We start from the raw sequence: 19,426 nt of genomic DNA, 5'->3' as shown, positions 1-19,426 counted from the left end.
TCTACTTCATGGAGAATGTAATAAAGTTGTAGATAGAACGATTCGACTGTTCATTGAGAGGTTTCCTGACCGACCCAGACCAACGAGAGATACCATTAACAGAACCATGACAAACTTGAGAAATTCTCTAGTTATAACTGCGAGAGTTTGCCCTGGTTCTCCTAATAGTAACTTGAAGTCGGTTTCAAGAAGGGGTGAAAAATCTACAGCATGGTTCAGATAACAGTTCCTGAAAATTTCAACTTTTTGGCGTGAAGGGAAAAGAAATAGCTGAAAATTCAAGACGAAAAACAGTTTTTTGTGAATAACTCAGAAAATATCCATTTTAGGGCAAGGGTGTGATGTATACACTCACATTATTTTTTAACGTAGATTCAATATCGGCCATAAAAAAATGGGGTTCTAATTTGAAAAAATTGATTTTTCACGATTTTGTCATCCCTAACTTTGAAAGCGATTTTTTCATCCCCTGTATCATGAATCGCGATTTCGATTTTTAAAGTGGATACATCAATCTTACATCCTGAAAAATCCCAAAAATGAAAATTTTCCATCCAAAAACCTCGAAGTTATTCTTGTTTCAGCGGAGCTCTATTTTCGATTTTTTTTTTTATATTTCCCGCTCAGAGAGAATTTTCCAACCAAAACTGAAAAATGTTACATCAAAATAACTTGAAATTTTCTAAGGAATCTATTTCTGCAATAAAAAAATGGTGTTCTAATTTGAAAATCGGAAGTTGACGTCATTTCCGGAAAAACCGGAGGTGCTCATGCCTTGAAAATATTTTAGATTTCATCAGCATCGTGAAATACTAATAACTGCTGAATTTCATGAAAATACGTTCAGTAGTTTCCCGTATAAATATGGGTGAGGTTCCTCGTGAAAGACCCTGTATAGATATCGATAGTTTTCTGACCTTTGCCCATCCCTAGTGTGGATTTGCCGAACGCAGTCATAACCATAAACAAAGATTTCTCTATGATCATAATGTCAGTCATACGCATGTCTTAAAAATTTGTTGAAATATAAATCGTATATTGTATTCTTTAATAATGAATAAAAAATAACCGATATCAACCAAATCCTCAGATCTCATTTTTCCAGAAATGGCAATTCCTTTCTTTGAAGAATTTGGGAGAAATGAATAATCAAAATGTGAGCGTCAGTCTTTCAAGAAAGGTATTCGTGCTTATAAGTTTGTAAAAAATTTTTAGAGAATATTGAATAATAATATAATCCCAACATTAAGATTTTAAATTAGCACATTTCTTCTTTATAGAGACATGTATGATGCATAAGTCCAAATTTAATTGATGATTGGGTGGGAAAAATTGACAAAAAAAGTTTATGTTTGTTAGTTAAGTTGTAATCCTTTTTATGGTCCTTTTTTTGTTCATTTAATAGTTACAATAGACAATTATTAGCATATTTTTCTCTGAATTTCAACTTTGAAAGAAAATTTGTCGTTTTATGTCTTGCCGATGAAAATATTGATATTCTTGTAAGTCAATTCAAAATGAATAATAGATATATTTTAAGGGCTATCATTCCATTGGATATTTACTTGTGAGCCCTAAAATGAAGTTACATTTATTCAATTGACTCATTAATAGAAATATTACCTGAAATAAAGAAATTGCATTCAATGTTTATTTTCAGTTTTGACAAATATTGAATTTACATAATCGTTCGATAAGATCTATGAAAAGACCTACAGTGACATTTTTGTTTTAGGAATATTCAGTATAGCTGTAATAAACAAACTGAAAAGAGGCAGAATGAATAATAGATCTACCTTTCGGATACCCATATCTGAGAAATCAGGTTATAAGAAGTCCCTCATTTCCAAGGTTTATCAATACATTTTTCAGTTGAGCAGCAAATTATTCTTCTATTCCATATTTTGGGAAGAAATACAATATAATTGCAACAATTTGAAGGACCTATTGGAAATTCCTGACGAACTGAGGAGTTTTTTAGTATCTGAAGATTGTATTGATGCTATGTTATACAACGAGACTTGTGGCTCTGGGTTTTACTCAGAAGTGAATTAAACAGGGCAATTTATGTCCTATATAGTAAATAAAATTTTGATAGATATAAGTTTCAAAAGATCAACAATTGATCATAGTATTTACATAAATCAAAAAATAATTGGCTTACTATTGTTGCATTGTACGTGGATGACTTTTTGTTTCAACTAATGTTAATTCTGAATTAATTTTCTGATAGAAAATTTTATGATTAAGAAATTAGGGGAAGCTAAAAAATGATTAGGGATGAATATTACTAGAAATTATGGAAAAGGTAGTAAAGCTATCGATTATATTCTTCAAATATGTATTGCAATAATTCAACATGTCTGATTGTGAACATGTGAAAACTAAATTGAATTTTGATTCAACAAAAGAGAGTTGTAATGATGAACCATATAAGAAATTAATAGGTTTATTAACATCTTTAGCAGTATTAACTAGTCCTGATATAGCATACTCTGTTAATTTCTTGAGTCAATTTAATAATTATCTCATTGTTGAACACTGGAAAAATGCAAAACTCATTTCAAGATACAAAGATCATTGTTCAATTTTTACTTCAGTCAAAAGGAACTGAGTATTTGAAATCGGTACTAAAATTGTATCGACCAATACTATTGACCCATATTAGTGGGTTTGACTTGATTTTTTCAAATGTTAACTTTGGATCTGAATCAATGAAAAATTTAATTTTTACCAAAATGAAAAGCAATGAATAAATCAGTAGGATAGCATTTTTGAAATGGCCATATAGCACCTATTCCTATAACGATTAAAAGATTGGAAACTTTAGTGAACAAATAGGTAGGTATCTACATTTGTATACAAATTTGATCATTCATGACATGGAAATTTTCAATAAATAGTTGCTTTTTAAAGTATTTTATACCTTCATTGAATTGCTGCAAAATTGATACCAATTTCGAAAGTGACTGCCATGTTAAAATTCTTCATATACTGAATGATCCTTCAAAATTTATTTCTGTCGTTACATTTTGACTAGTATTTTAACTGATATATTCCATACGTTATTGAAATCAATATCTTCAAAGTACTATTCAAAAGACTTAATAATGGAATTTAGAAGAATATGTCTTTCTCAATTTCATAGTCATATATGATATGATGCATAAGTCCAAATTTAATTAATTCACATCTAAAGTGAATGTTATTTTTAGAAATATTCAGTATAGCTATAATAAACCAACTAAAAAGAGACATAATGAATAGACTTGCCTTTCAAATACCCATGGCCTATGTTACCTCATAAGCAATTACCTATAATATCTTATCTTGGTAAAACCTTTTTGAGAAATCAGGTTATAAGTTTGAGAGTCTCTAATTTCCAAGGTTTATTAATACATGTTTCAGTTGAGCGGAAAATAATATAACAGGGTATATATAGTTGAAATTATTAGTATGAAAGATTTGACTTATTCATTATAAATTCAACAGCACTGCACTCAAATTCTTCAAAAACGGAGTGGTCACTTATATTTTTGCACTCCTCTGTCGTAAAAGTGTATATTTTAGATATTCAAAAAACACATGGAAACTTTCGACTATTATCTGACTAACTTGGCTCTTTTTTTCCAGTAATAAAGCCAATTGTGAATTATCTATAAGGAGTTTTTCTATCTGTTTAATACTGTTTCATAGTAGCATAACTTTTACTCCAATCCAAGACTGAATTGATGAATGAAGCTTCTGTTCTCTTTGGTAGTTCCATCTTCTGTCGCAATAAATTCAAATTCTCACGAAAGGGAATGTAGTTTTATAGTTTGTGGAAAATAAACGAAAAATTCCTGAAATAAAGTAACATTCATCCAAATAATACAAACCCTTCAAACGAACCTGAGTTGAGGAAAATGCATTCGATGATGATATCAATGTTCATTTCCAAATTTTGACAAATATCTATCGAATTTTCGATTCGCCGAAGACTTTGCATTTTATCTGTCGACATTATTTAAATATTGAATAACAATTTTGGAAACTGCAAACTTTTTCAAGAACTTTCATATATCGAAATGGAATATTTATTATTAACATGACACTGACAGCCAAATTGTCCACAGATACCACAGAAATATGGGACTTGAAATGTCAAAATGATCCGAAACACCCCGTATACTCGAAAACCGCGGGGAGAATCGAAGGTTTGGGATTTTTCCCGGGATCTCCAGACGATTTTGAGGGGGGTCTTATTCTTGTCATTTTTGCTCTAGATGGTCCCGTTTGGGCTGTGATTTTACGTTTATAGTTTGACGTATATGTGCAAGCGGTTTTATATATACTTAGATTCATGAAATAATGGACTAACCCCTCATATGCAAACATTTTCGCGATCTACATAATGAAAACAATCAAGATAAAGGTACAAAATTCTCATGAGGGAACTTTAATTTTTCAAAAAAAAAATTCCTCTACAAAAAACGCTTTATCTCCAAAAATATTGATTACAGACCCCTCAAATGAAGGCGTTTTTTGAAGATCGGGCTCTTATCTGAAACATATTAAGGTTTTAAGCCTGTATCTCCCGTCCAGGAGAGGTGGCAACCTCGGGAAAATGATCAAATTATTTTCGAAAATTTCAGTTCATCACTTATTTCTGAAATAATCAACAAATTCCTAAACGAGATTGCGATGTGATGTAACCATAACCTTCAAATATAAAATAAATGGCAACATCGCACCTAGGTTGAAACTCCGCCCATTTGTTCATGTGAGGTGTACCTAACCTAACCTTTAAATATAAAATAAATGGCAACATCGCAACTAGGTTGAAACTCCGCCCATTTGTTCAGGTGAGGTGTACCTAACAGTAAATAAAACCATTTAGAATCATCTGTATAATTTATTCTATACTTATCTGTAATTACAGTCAATCAAAAACGATATTTACGCTGAAGTTGGACATAAACCAAAAAATTTATAAAATCATTTTTTTCTCATATGTTAGGTGGAATATAACCAACAAAATTGAGTATGCGAAACTGCATAAAAACATGAAATCAACATTAATAAGATCCTTGTGGTACAATATCAAATATGAAATTTCTATTGCTTAAAATTCTCTTCTGTGGTATTTATCAGGATCAAAGTAGGATGTAACGACAACTCTGTTACTGAACTTCCTACCAGTCAAAGTCTGTTGAGCCTTTTGACAGTCCAAAACTGAATTAAACTCCACAAACACCTGAAAAAAAAAAAATATATAGGGGATGTTCCATATTAAGAACCACCAAAGTCTCACCTTTCCACAACCTGGAACTTCAACGCCATCTATCGGACGCGGAATTTCTATACTTCTAACAACGCCGTATTTATTACATTCTTCTTTGATATCTTCTAAGATATCTTCATACTCGTCTTCATCCTTCAACTCATCAGGTGTGACCTGGAAAAATTCGATGTTGAGGAAATATCTTCACTTGAATCAAGTAACAGTTGGTTGAAAAAAGTGAGGTTAAAAATGACGCATGTCTAATGACATGTCATTTTTAACCTCACTTTTGACAGTTGACATTAATATGTCAACTGTCACTTAGCTGTCACTTCAATCAATTTTTGAAAAGTTGTCAGTTTATACTATAGATGAATATTAGATGACCTCAAACTTTGTTTTCTACTCACCATATTAAGAAGACACAAGACTTCTGTGGGTGGCCCTGAAGCACCGACAAGACTGAGTCCAGGAACTTGAATTTGAACTGCTGGCAATACCGTTGTATTCTTTGCTCCAACACTTGCTCTTTGAACGATAAGTCTCTTGTCACCAAGTTGCATACCATTCAGACCAGCTATTGCCTTAAAGGATGTAAATTATGAGAAACAGAGTTCTGGTAACATCTTAAAATATCCTTACCTGATCAGTCATCGTTATGTCTATATATTCTGCAAAAGCATAACCCTTGCTCAGTCCAAATGCTGAATCCTTGACCAAATTGAATGCTCTCAATTGCCCGAACGACATCAGCAACTCTTTGACCTATAGATCATTCAAAAATCAGAAACAAGACCGCGTACCTTGAAATTGAAAAGTGAATGTGCCCAAATTCAGATCGCAGCAGCAAAAGTACAGGAATTAAAAATTCATAGCGGGAACATTTCAAAAAAATTGGACTATTGTATATTTTATTGTAAAATTATATTCAATACCATCGAATTGAAATTCTCTTTTTAAATCATTATTTTGTTAGCAATTTCAGTTTGCATAATAAATTTTTACCTTTAGTCTGCAGTAATAAGTATGGAACCTTTGAGAGGAATATATCTGACTTTTATATGAGAAAAACAAGACAATTTAGTTGTTCTAGTTGAATTTGGGCACATTTCCAATAATTATTTCATCACTTACGTACTCGGTTAAAAAGTCTACCGAAAAATTTTGAAAAAAGTTTGGGGCTAAGGAAAGCTGATTTATGTGTGGGAATAAAACCTAGATACCGAAATTAGGCGTTTCAACGTTCTTGGTCAGTCATCAAGAAAGTAAAAATCAATTGTACAGCCACTTGCCTGAGTCTTCCTACAGGTCAATCAAGAAATTTTTGTGGAGTTATCAATATGGGCTCTTAGAGACACCTTAACCCTAGCTATAGGGCAGATAAAAGAAAATATGAGTATGTGTTTCAAACAATTTCATTATATTTTCAATACATTCTTGATCAGGTCTACAGCTTAGGTTACCAGATAAAATTCTCAACAAAACAAAAACCCGATGGAGAACGAAGGTAAGGATTATTATGGCGTCTTTGCATAATTGAGAATTTCATCCCACTGCGACCTGTCCAAGAATAAGTAGAGAAATGCTGCAAAGCAATATACATGAACATGAAAACTCTTCCAAAACTCAGGTCAGAAGAGGTTGGAAATGAATTTTAAAGATATTTCCGAATTTTCCACCTGAAAATGGTCCGTTCAAGATTCATACAAACCTAAAAATTGAATGTCTTTAAGCTGAAAAGGCGAACAATCTGAAAATAAAACTGAAACTCCAAAATTTGAACTGTTGAATTATTAACTTATTCTTCGATTTACCTAAAAGCTGAAAAAAAGATAATTACTGAAAAAAGACGTTTCACTGACTCATGATCTCTGAAAAAGACTTTACACTGAAAAAGAAAAACCAGTAGTTGCAATTTCCTGAAAACGTGGAAACTTCACCTTAACGTTCATATTGGACTGACTAACTTATTTCTCTGGCTGGCGTTGAACACCATTAGGCTAGGAAAAATAAAGGAAACAAACGCACCTCACACTCTCTCTAAATCAGCTGAAAACCCAAAAATTCAGACAAAATTTGACCAAGATTCAATTAACAATCAAACTAAATTTGACTTGAAACAAAAATGTGTTTTCAGCTGATATACTCGACTCATTTATTCTTAGGATTGTATTGATAGATACCTGATCCTCATTTAGATAATTCGGCAATCCACCTATAAAGATTTTATGTGGAGAATCTGGTACCACTGTACTGATGACACCTGCTGGGACACTTATTGAGTTTTCTGACATACCTGGCATTGGTTGATAATCATGAGGTCTACGAATCTTTAAACTTTGTCCTGAAAATATTTTTATGCAAGTTTAAAATATTAATGACTCTGAAATTCTCTTTACCTTTAAAATTGATCCCATCAAAAGCCATAGCTTGAGTAGTTTCATCGATCGACCTAAACTCCAAAAACGCAAAATTTTTATCGAGATTTATCTGGCAAGCAAGCACCGGGTTACCAGCTGCTTGTGCTAATCCACTGAGATGCATTTGCTGATTGAAGAATTCCATCATTTCCTCCTCAGTCACTCCAAATGGAATGTTGCCTACATAAAGACGTCTAGCTTGTCTTGTAATAGTAGAACCAACTACCGGAACTGCTGCTTGTGGGGTATCAGCTACTATATTAGCTGGAATTTGACCCGCAGCCTGCATAGCTTTATATTGAAGAGGTGTGATATGTTCAAAACCTGGTGGTGGTACATCCCAATATAAAGAAGGTTTCCTTCTACGTGAATGTGATCCATATTTGTTATTATGTCTCCTGAAAGAACATACTTTATATAAACAGAAGTTCAGAAAGAAAACATTGATTCATACAAAGGAGATCCAGATCTGCTTCTCCTCCTTCTATCAGGTCTGTCAGGTCTATCAGCTCTATCCCTGCTCCTACTTCTTGATTTCCTCCTGTGTTCCCTAGATCTAGATCGCCTCCTACGGTCCTTATCCTTATCTCTACTACGTTCTCTCTCGCGATTTTCAGGACCTTAAAAGAAAAATATAGAAAATTCATATCAAAAGGGTTTTTTATAAGACCTACCTTTCTCTTCGCCCATTATCCTTGATAATAAATTAATTTCTTCAATAAATTAACACAAATCCTTGTAATCAAAGATTCCTTAATCTTTGCTTGTAATATAAAGCTGCGAAATGGCCGACTTCAATCACAGAATACTAATAATAACTTCAATCAAAGTCATAGAATAACTTGCAGAAATTTATCACAGAAGACTAACTTCTTAACCTCTCTATCTTCTTCTTCTTGGCGTGCCCTATCCGTTCCGGACGTAGGCAATCAACATGGCAAGTTTTATCTTGTTCGCTGCGTTTCTAAAACCTCTCTATACCACATTGTTTTCATTCCGAATGAGTTTTTGTGAATAGGATATGCATTAAAATAATATTATTTCATGGCTTGTTCTTCTCCTTGATTGATTTTTGTACTACAATTTTTCAATAATAGTCTAAAATATATTATTCACAGAATATTATTAATCAACCTATTTATTCTGTCCCAGAAATAAACAATAGATCCATAAGTGTCAAAAAACGTAAATAAAAAACGGAACAAAAGATTGATTTGAAGCATTTCCCTACTTCATTTTATAAACAATGCATTTCATTGTTTATGTGGATAATTGTTGATTTGCTATATTCAAAATTTTCTCTCGAAAAGTAATTGCAAAAAGTTTTTATATTGGCAGTATGGTATCTAACAAAGAATCTGCTGTAAGATGTCATAACTCTCGAAATTTACCAAATATTATGTTCCTTTTTCGTAGGTAATATTTGTAGATATCGAGGAAACTTATTCCTACAATGAAGATTTAGTTTGTAAATTTGTACTCAACCATTATACACCCCAAGAAGGTGATAGGATCGCCTTATATAGATTGGGTTGGAAGTCTGTACGGGATTATATTGTGTTCGAATGGGCTCCTATAGGGTTACCAGAAACTATAGAACACCATGTAGTATTTGAGAGTGAGTAAATTATCATTATTCTGTACTGCTACTTACAGAGATATTCATTTCAGAACATTATTTACCAAGAAATGAATCGGAAATCTATCAAATCTGCTATATAAGTAGTGAAAACATACTACATGGAGCAACCATACCCTTTCAATTCCAGGAAGAAGTTTCAAAGAAACACATTTTTTACACATGTAGTTCTTCAGAATTTGAATCACCATTGATATTGAGTTCTTTCGAGAATATTATGAAGATTCGCCAAAGTAGAAAAGAAAGAGAAAGAAATTCTGCTAATTCGACACCATCAAAAAGATCAATTGGCAGTAATGAGAGCCTGAATCTTCACAACAGCTGTGAAAAGCAAATAGCAGCATTAAAATTAGAAATTGAGGAGTTGCAAAAAAAGTTGATGTTGCAACAAAATGAATTGAATCGTTTGAAAACCAAGAAAAAACCTCAAAATGAATCAATTTTTATCAAAGATTCCAAGTACGAATTAGGAGAGTTAGATCCCATACCTCCGTTCCCATTGAATATTTGAATCAGTCCATTATTTTTAAAAGGTCTTAATAGAAGCTTCTTTTTATTTTGAAACGAACAAAATATTTTATTTTATTGGAAAATATCGTTATTTTCTTGTATATAAGTTTTATTTTTCTGATTTGCGTTTGTATTATTTGTATTATAGGTGTTGAAATGAAAAATAACTCTAAAGCTTTGTAATTAGAGAAACTGTAGAAGAATACTGAATAAACGTTTTTTACAATTGTGAACATAAAATATCAGAATTTATTTTTTCCATGGTTCAATTTGGCAGTTATTCATGGTATAAAAAAAAGGCAGTATTTTTGACCAATAACTATGACATTTTTGCCTGTAGATGTTATTACATATCTCTTCATCATCTGCACATTATTTATTTGTGCTTTATTCCGTTTTGTTACTGAAGTAAGTAATAACTGAATTATTTCAATGGTGTACAAAAAATTCATAATTTCAGAAATTGGAGCTCAAGTTCAATGCTTCACCCTTCATGTTGGTAACAGGACTTTTCATCGGCTTTATGTTTCATTTGGCTAATGAGAAAGATATCATAAAGTCAGTATTTAAGGAACATCCTAGATCTTTGCTTATTTTGGTGGTTCCTGTAATGATTTACAATATGTGCATCACTTTCGATACTACTCTTTTAGGGAAAACTTGGGGACAAATATTTGTGATAGCTTTACCAGGTTTGCCAACACTTATATCAACTACTTGATCCAAATAAGTAGTGTAATGATTTAAATCGTAGGGCTGTTCATAAATGTCTGTTTGGTGGCCCTTATCTTCAGTAGAATCACAACAGAATCAACCTTGAACGGTTTCCTGTTGACTATTATGTTCGCCCCCATATATCCAATGGATATGATGGTATACTTGAAAAACGTTAGTGCTGCTTCTCGACACGTTCTGACAATTCTTCAAGGAGAATCATTGATCGGCACCTGTATAACTCTCATGCTGCATCACATCTTAGTGGAGACAGATACAGAGCATATGAGCCAATGGTGGGAATATGTGAAGTTCCTAGTTAGTTTTCTCGTTGGTGGTAAGTCTGAAATCACTCCGAAGTTTCTTCGATAACCAAACTTCTTCCAGGTACAACCATCGGCTATGTTTCTGGCAGAATAATGGGGAGGATTATGTTATGTTCGAGCAACGACCCCATCCAAACTATTTTGATATCTTGGATAGGACCTTTCTTTATTTATTTGATAGTAACCGCTGTACTCGGTTCAGGCTCAGGACTTGTTACGTTGTCTGTACAAGGCATTGTAGTGGCACAGCAAAAGAGGAGTCTCACCAAAGAGTCAAGAAGGTTTCTTGAGAAGTTTTGGAACTTCCTTGCCCTTTGCTCCAACAGTTGGGGGTTGCTCATGCTTGGAGTAATCACTGGTTTCGATGTGTTGCAGTACATCACCTACGAAGACATTGCTTTTGTGTTGTTGGAGTATCTGATTAATGTTGTGGCAAGGTGAGAAAACTACACTATCCCCTACTATGAATGAGATAAATTCTACCCCTTTGGGACCTTGTAGAATCACAAAAAAACAGTAGTTAATCCTCAATTTTGTAGGTTTTTCGAGTTCATCTCCATATTCTGCATCTTGAGAAGAGTAGGCTATGGAATAACCTTCAATCACCTGATAATTCTGGCTTGGGGTGGCATTTTAAGCGTTATAAACCTTTCGATTATAGTTCAAACGTACGACGAGCCAAGGTACCAAGACTTCACTAAAGGTGCCCTCTTTCAAGGGGCTGGTGCTACTTTACTGACTATGATAGTGAACGTCTCCACTATACCGTATCTTTTGAACTACTTGAACTGGAGTACAATCTCCTTGATCAAGCAGGCCAATATGAATAAATGCGTCAATCACATCATGGTTGTCAGAGACCACACTGTAAATGTGTTGAAGTTGGAAAGGTAACAATAGTGTTGGTTTGGAAAGTTCAACCCCTTTGTATCCTTTCCTTATCTTAGGTTCTTCAGCGGAGCAAACTGGCCCTTCATTCAGAAGGCAACCGTCATTGATCATCCTTTTTGGGTGGAAGACATGAAGAAATACGAGGAATTGGAAAATGAGATTGAATTTGAGAAAATAGTGTTTTGTCCAGAGTGTCGACATGATGCCACTATCCTGCCCACTAGGAGGGAGTTGGAGGATTTGACAAGGTATGTGAGAGGTTAGGTTAGGTTAGGTAATACGCTTAGACGATATTCAGGCCTTGGTTTGAACGTAGTCTTTTCAGGGAAGCCAGACGGCGAATATTGAAGGTCAAGCAAGTCTCCTATTCCAGGCAGTATGAAAACGGGATGCTGACCTATGAAGCTTCGAAAATTCTGAATAACGAGGTTGATTATGCCATGGAAGGGGACTTTATGATACACACCGAGAATCTGATAAAGCTCTTTCGACCTCCAGTGAGCTAAATTATGAAGTACACCTTTGGAAAAAATAACAATGTGCCTCTGTTCCAGATGCGTCTTATTCGTTTCCGGTTCTTCCTCTTTAGGATGTTCCACGACGACCAAGAGGACAGACTGAGGAAAAGACCTAGGGTTCTCTTCAGAAAACTCTGCTACACCTTGGTGTTCAACCATCTCTTCGACGATTTCATGTGTATCATCGTTTTGGCCAACGCCACCTTATGTCTGGTTGAAATCATCTTGAGGTTCCAAGAACCACAAAGATGGAACAGAGATTTTGCCCTATATCTGATCTTCAAGGGCTTATCCATGATATTTTTCACGATCTATCTGTTGGAGTTCCTCATGAAGGTCTTGGCATTATCGTTCGTTTATATTTGGAAAGATGGGGTCACCACTTACTTTAGGTGTGTTAAAATGCCAAGTCTTTCTGGTCTGGCATTAATACTGTTTTCCACAGATCCAAATGGCGCAGATTCGAATACTTCTGCCTTCTCATCTCGCTTATAATCGTCATCTACGAAACCGTAGAAATATCTTCGAAAAAAATCGACCAAAACTACCCAAGACCACTTCCAGTCTTCATGTGTTGCTTGGGCTTCTTCAGAGTAGTCAGACTAACCAGGGTGGTGTACAGAATTCACCCTTTCATAGAGAGGTGCATCGACGGAAGGATAAACTACAAGATAACCCTGGCCTACTGCGTTGGTAAAGTATGAGAAGGTGGTCGAAGCCATCCGACCTGTCTTAGACTGTCTATTTCGCTTTTAGGGTTACATAATAGGTGAAGATGACGTCCTTCACATCTTGCCGAACGTCATGCTCAAGAAGCAGTTGATAGAAGACTTGAAACGCGAGATGGAGAATGACAAGGCTGCTATATCTAAAGAATTGAGTTTAGTGCAGAGGGAGAGGCCTCTGGTGGCTATTAATGTGAAGACTAGGGAGGCAATCACCAATATTTTAGAGGGGATGAATGAAGCTGTTGTCGAATTGAAACTTATGGGTGAGGGATGTAGTCTTTTTGTATGTTTTGTTGTTGAAACTTCAATGGTAGGTTTAACAAAACGTTGGACAACCCATTCAGTGGATTTTGGTTTGAATTCTTTGGCGGATCCTAAAATGAAGGACCAAGTCTAGTTGGACTAGCAGAATCTAGGTTAAAAGGAGTATCAGCAGCGATAGAGGGGTTTTACTCTTTTTGGAACTCATAAATATGGCACAACCCAACATGGATGACAACCAAATGAAGCCCGCCATTAGCATTAACGTTTTACGCGCTGATGAGACATCTGGCGTCCAAAAAACTAAGTCATCTCTCCATTGATGAGCCAGCATCGATGTTGGGGGAGTCAGCTAGTCTAACAATGTTTTCAAACAGCTTCTTTTCGTTTCTTTAGGTTGGATAGACGAGGTGGAGAGAAGCGCTTTGAGGAAGGCTATAGGCAAGCAAGAGAGCGTTGCAAAACGTTTGGGTTTCGTAGCGTCCAACACCCTCCAGCGGTTATTTGAAGACGTCCATTGGATGGGAAAAAATGACAAGATAGTGAAGTACCTCTGGTCGCACTCGAAAAAAAATCGATACGAATCTGGTGAATTCGTGTGTTTGAAAGACGAAGTCCCAGAAGGGGTGTACGTGATTATTTCAGGTAGATAGTGAAGTGTGGCATGGCTAGTTCTTGCTTTTGAAGAAATTGTGATGCGAACAACCTGAAGATTGCACTTGAGGAGAGATCCTCTTGCTTCAAAATGCTGAAACTAGCCATGACGCACCTCCAACCTTGGCACTATTGCTTCCGAACTTGCTTACGAAAACATTCACAGGTCTTTTCAAGTCGATCTATAAGCCAGATGAAGAGACCCTGAAGAATTTTTACAGATGTGGTAGTTTGCCTGTCATAGATAACATCTCTTGCTTTGACATCGAAGAGGAAATTGAGGATTTTTATTTGAGTGGCAACACTTTCGGAGAGCTGGCTTTATTGAGCCAGAGGCCCTGTTCCTGCTCTATAATTTCGGATTGTCAGAGCCAAGCCTTCCTGATTAGAAAGGAGTATATTCTGGAAGCGATGAAGATGGACGATGATCCAATAGATGGGTAAGTAAGGATACACAATATGGCAACATCGACAGGAGATTTCATAGAAACTAAAGAATCACAACAACCTCAGATAGGAACATGTCGATGGTAGTACTTTTTAGCCATTCATTCAGTTGATACTCTATGAAATTTTCAGTCTGAGTGCGAGAATGTGGACATCAATATCCTTGAGACTAGCCTTCGAAGTTTTGGCAAAATCTCCCATATACTTCTCCATAGCCATGAAGGACATAGAATATTCTTTGTTGAGAGCAGTGATGCCAGATCTGGAAGGTATCAAAATATTCTCTACCAGTGACATCATAGAAGATATTGTCCTAATAAACGGCGTTGTCATGGATTTTAATTCGAGGAAGATATTCTATGCTCCCTTCCACATACCAAGGTTAGAAAATTTAGTAATAGTACAATTGATAAATTATCGTGAACGAATTTGTATTTCGACCAGTAGGATTTTGTGCAAAAGTGACAGCAATTGGCCAGTAAAGTAGTATATTCTAATTCTAAAAATAAGTTCGCTTTGTTTCAATAACACTTTGGTTTTTTTTATATATTTTTAGTGTTAGATCAAAAATTATTCCTGATCCTTTTCATCAATACTAGGGCATAGAATTATACCTACAGGAATTCAGGATCAGTATGGCCGCCTAAGTTGCAAACTTTATATTATTAAGTATCAAAAAAATACTTCATTTTTCATACCTACATCAGTTTGGGTCTTTTAGTTACTTCGTATCGAAAAGGGAAGGAAATTTAAATTAAAAAAAAAAACTAAATCTAATAATTTATTCCACCTGAACATCTGACTGTCCTCAAGGTTTACTGACAACAATATATAGGCTAACAAGATTCATAAAAACAAGACACTAAATTCACCTAGGTACTCCCAGCGGTACCTAAAGCATCTGGGACAACCCGTTTCGAATTCATCATCTTCAGTATAACAACATACGAAAAACATATAAAAATTGCTACATCAGTTACGCGATGATCCACCCACCAAGTTCAAAATGAGAACGAACAAATTGATAATGTCCATGTAGAGGGTCAAAACGGCAACGACGTAGTCTTCAGGGGAGATGGCCATCGCATGACCACCTCCCATCAGCAGCTGGGTATCGTAGATGATGTAGACGCCGAAGAGCAACGCTCCGAAGGAGGAATAGATCAAAATCATGGTCCTGTTTGGGAACAAGATGGTAAGCAGGCCGAACATCAACAGCACCACCATGAACACCAACAGCACGCCTCCCTGCATCGTGAAATCCCACTTGGTCTGGAAGGAGAAGATCGTCAAGGACAGGAACACCACAGCGGTTATACCGGCAGCTATCATGACGATCTTGGTGCCAAAGAAGGCTGAGATGGAAGCCAATAGTATGGACTCGGTGATGGTGAAGGCCGCCAGCAGGATTATGTTCAGGGGGTATTGTCTATGGAGATCGCAACAGAGGAGAAATATGAGGAGGATTATAGCTGCTGTCATGGATCCCAAGGTTACCCAAGAGTGTGTGGCTACGTAGTAGCTGACCTGGTGGTCGAAGAGGAACCATACTATGAAGCCGAGGGAGACGAGCATCTGGAAGGTGAGGATGAGGTAGACCTTCCTGATGAAGGCTTTCCTGATGGATTCCTCGTTGAACAGAAGACGATCATCTTCGAATTCCTTGTACTCTGGGGGTTTGGCGTTGAACATTTCTGTGGAGAAGTTTTGGTGGTTAGTTTTGGTTGTTGAACATGGTTGTTTGGATGGAAATGAGCCTTTTTTTCTTGATTGTCGGTCTACGATGGCTCACTTTAGTGAGTTTCATTGAAGGACCGAATTTACTTAGTAATAAGATGGCTCTAAATATTTTTTTAGAAGTTTTGGTCGGTAGTACTCTAGCTAATTGTATTTTGGTACTTAATACTGTCAAACTGTCGATACTCTCCTCATCCAAAAAAACCTAAACCACATTCAAAATTTTCTGAATGTATGCTTTACGAAGATTACAACAAATTTGGAACAAAAGTCAAATTACGTTTTCCTGTATTTTTTTCACTACAAAATAACTGATGACCAAAAGTATTTATTCTATTCAGTATCATTGTAACTCTACCCGTTGAGAATTTAAATATTTCAAGTCGTATAATTTTTCTTAATATTTTTTTATTGATCTTCATGTTAATGTCCGAAAGTAATAATGCAAACTGACATTTAAAGGGGTTTCATTTTGAATAACCCGCTATCTGGGCTGCTGTCACTGCTTCAGCTGTCATATTTTGACGTTTGACAAGTAAAAACTACACCATTACTAAAAATGGAACGATACACGCTTCAAAAACGCATTGAAATTGTTAAAAATGAATTGAATGGAATGGTGAAAATTTTGAAGTGAAAGTACTCAAAACTAAAGCACTTTTGGGTAGTCGAGAAGTACCTTCTTAGTCAGAAATAGTGAATCTGGTGGAAAATTTTGTGTAATATAAGCAACGAAACAATCACAATTTTGCAAAAAAAGCTTTCTAGCTGTGTTATTTATCGAATAGGTTATTGGCCACCGAGATCTTGTGATTTAACACCTCTATATTTCCTTCCTGTTTGAAATGAAATAAACATTCAATGATTTCTCTCAAAATATACTATTTCTTCTTAATATCAAAATGAAACCTCTTATTGGAAAATGCTTTGATATGATTTAGAATTTTGCGTTCTATTAAGCAATTCCTCATACTTTTTTAAAACCAAATTGTGAATTCAAGGTACAATGACACTAAAAAATAATGTTTGCATAAGTGTCGATAGTTTTGGTTGAGCAAAATTGAAAAAATTAGTTCCAATATTAACAAGGAAAAATTGACCTAATTCATCAAAAATGATAATTTCTCAAAACTGTATCGTCTTTTCAACAATATGTGAATTTTGTATAGGACCTACCTGTTTCATTGGCATTCATATTAGATTTTTGAAATATGTCTGAATATTCACAGTATAAATATAAATTAAAATGACTTTTCGGCACTATAAATATGGATTTTAAAATTTAGAACTGTTCTATGATTCTGTATAAAGATTTACTCTAAAATCGAGTATGAGGAAAATGATTTCATTCAATTCTGTAGAAGTCTTATTGGCTCATTTGCATCCAAGGATCACTCAAATAGAATACACTTTGTTTAAATCACTATACGAGTACCGATACAGGTAATCAACAAGAAAAAAGCAGGTGAAAAACTTACTGTAAGGTGTATTTTTCGCTATGAAGGATCACGATAATTGGACTATCTTCCTGTTAACAATCAAGGAACTTTTCGATATTCAATCGATCGAACAAAACCACAAAATATAAATTTAGAGGAAATAGCGATAAATAAAATTGAATATGTTCGATATAGGTACTGAACTGAACTCGAAGCATTCCACTTGACCTGTTAAATTTTTTTCTTGGAACAGATTGGGAGTTTTTTGTGCGTATTCAATTCTGAAGATATTCATATTTTCACAATTGACGTTGTCAAAGTCAAATTATCGAAAATTATCGTTTTCTTGTGATTCTTTTTGGACAATAGGTCGAAATCAATTTGATATGAGTATACAATGATTTGTTCTTGGAATAATATGATTTGAATTCTTGCAGGAATGTTAAAAAAATTGTCTTCCCACCAAGTAGTTCTATGGATTTGCCGCTATCCGTAGCTGAGAGAATACAGACGAAACTTTTGCTGATTGTTAGGGATGATGTTGATAGGAATGACCTTATGGCTCATATAGAAGCCAACTGTCTATTTGAGATAGATGCCATCTGACAACAGTGAAGACAATTTTATTTTTAAGCGATAATAGTGTTTTACCATTTGTAATTGAATTGAAATAAAAGCTTATAACTTTTATCTACGAATTTATTTCTGAACGCCCCTTCTAAAAAAAATTCATGGGAGATGTTCAAGGTTTAAACTATAATTCAATCATAAATGAAAGAAGAGGCAACCTAACTGAAATATCATTCTTATTATATCTCTTTGTGTAGTTAAGATCCTAGAAAATCATCGCAAAATCCTTATGTTGACAATAATTTATTTCAAGAGAGATATTAATTCAAATTCAGACTACAAAATACGCTAATCCAGTATAACTCTGATGCATCTCTAAGCAACGAATATATTTTATGCGCCAATTTAGGTATTTTTGGGTCATAGTTGCCGAATTAGTCTTCGATTCCGACCAAAATCATTTTCTACACGTTTAAAGCACTATATCTCAGCTTTGGAGAGTGTTGTGTGGCATGCAAACCCATTTTACAAGTCTCAGATTTATGCCACCAGAGGGCAGACTAAACCCCCTTGAAAATGTTCCCATAAAACTCGAAATATATCGAAATTGAGACCTTTAAGAGGCAAACTGATTGCAGATTCATGTTCGTAATGGCCAAATGCTTCTTATATCAAATTTTCGGGCCAAAAAATTTTTTTTCAAAATTTATTCAAGGTTATAGTCTTTGTTTTTTCTGAAAAATACGGCCGATGATGGGTTAGTATTCAGAATCAAAAATTCTCCGTGATATCAAATTTTGAAGGTCCTCCGCGGTCAATTTATTTTTTTTTCAAACGCTGGATATCTTGGTTGACTCTTCTCCTAGGAATTACCTACCTGATGACAAATCGATGTTGAGCATCGAGATTTCCTCATTATATCAAATTTTGAAGCAGATCCGGCCACAAAATCTCTTAGTAAAATTTTCATAAAAGGATTTTTTCTTGGGCTCGGTGGTGTCATCTGCGAAGAATAGCTCAAACCAGTTTATGATGAGGAGATACAGGATTCTATACGTGTTGGGCCGCAGGAATAATTAGTTCAGTAAAATACGTATAGATGGCTTATAGGCAAATTCCCTATTGATTTAAATCTTCTTTTCATTTACAAAAACAGACGTAGTTCTAGTCACGATACACTTACAATGTAAGTGTATAGTGGTATCGTGATTCTAGTGTCACCTGTTCTGTATTAGTACTGAGTGCATATACCTATTCATTTTATAACTTATTTTCTCTAGACTATACAGATTAAGGTTCATCGGTTCAA

General features: G+C 34.9%; 4 protein-coding genes across 5 annotated transcripts; 2 read left to right on the top strand and 2 right to left on the bottom strand.

Annotated features, from left to right (window-relative positions):
- Positions 1–4,880: 4,880 nt before the first annotated feature.
- Positions 4,881–8,432, bottom strand: LOC123682110 (splicing factor U2AF 50 kDa subunit). The gene is made up of 8 exons (XM_045620521.1): positions 8,358–8,432; positions 8,138–8,303; positions 7,663–8,081; positions 7,447–7,607; positions 5,906–6,028; positions 5,674–5,847; positions 5,294–5,437; positions 4,881–5,236 (listed from the first exon to the last, which is right to left on the bottom strand). Exons 1-8 carry the CDS (start codon positions 8,371–8,373, stop codon positions 5,105–5,107), a joined length of 1,335 nt encoding a protein of 444 aa, XP_045476477.1. The 5' UTR covers positions 8,374–8,432; the 3' UTR covers positions 4,881–5,104.
- A 397-nt stretch (positions 8,433–8,829) lies between these two features.
- Positions 8,830–10,072, top strand: LOC123683012 (calcium-binding and coiled-coil domain-containing protein 2-like). Its single transcript, XM_045621910.1, has 3 exons — positions 8,830–9,046; positions 9,100–9,301; positions 9,355–10,072. The coding sequence occupies exons 1-3, from the start codon at positions 9,023–9,025 to the stop codon at positions 9,831–9,833; spliced, it is 705 nt and encodes a 234-aa protein (XP_045477866.1). The 5' UTR covers positions 8,830–9,022; the 3' UTR covers positions 9,834–10,072.
- A 101-nt stretch (positions 10,073–10,173) lies between these two features.
- On the top strand, positions 10,174–18,237 carry LOC123683006 (sodium/hydrogen exchanger 10-like). Its single transcript, XM_045621901.1, has 13 exons — positions 10,174–10,524; positions 10,587–10,883; positions 10,934–11,309; positions 11,412–11,762; positions 11,820–12,011; positions 12,089–12,260; positions 12,318–12,673; positions 12,727–12,979; positions 13,038–13,272; positions 13,667–13,915; positions 14,091–14,364; positions 14,504–14,752; positions 17,985–18,237. Exons 1-13 carry the CDS (start codon positions 10,326–10,328, stop codon positions 18,151–18,153), a joined length of 3,372 nt encoding a protein of 1,123 aa, XP_045477857.1. The 5' UTR covers positions 10,174–10,325; the 3' UTR covers positions 18,154–18,237.
- LOC123683011 (protein lifeguard 1-like) lies at positions 15,140–17,814 on the bottom strand. Of its 2 annotated transcripts, none has more exons than XM_045621909.1 (2): positions 17,587–17,814; positions 15,140–16,065 (listed from the first exon to the last, which is right to left on the bottom strand). In XM_045621909.1, exon 2 carries the CDS (start codon positions 16,061–16,063, stop codon positions 15,344–15,346), a length of 720 nt encoding a protein of 239 aa, XP_045477865.1. In that variant the 5' UTR covers positions 16,064–16,065; positions 17,587–17,814; the 3' UTR covers positions 15,140–15,343. The 2 variants fall into 2 exon arrangements, with proteins under 2 accessions (XP_045477865.1, XP_045477864.1); XM_045621908.1 differs by lacking the exon at positions 17,587–17,814 and adding an exon at positions 17,285–17,525.
- Positions 18,238–19,426: the final 1,189 nt, after the last annotated feature.

The sequence above is a fragment of the Harmonia axyridis genome, chromosome 6 (assembly GCF_914767665.1).
Source record: "Harmonia axyridis chromosome 6, icHarAxyr1.1, whole genome shotgun sequence".
In the NCBI taxonomy this organism is placed as follows: Eukaryota; Metazoa; Arthropoda; class Insecta; order Coleoptera; family Coccinellidae; genus Harmonia; species Harmonia axyridis.
Note: the sequence above shows the minus strand (reverse complement) of the source record. Positions and strands in the feature narration are given on the sequence as shown.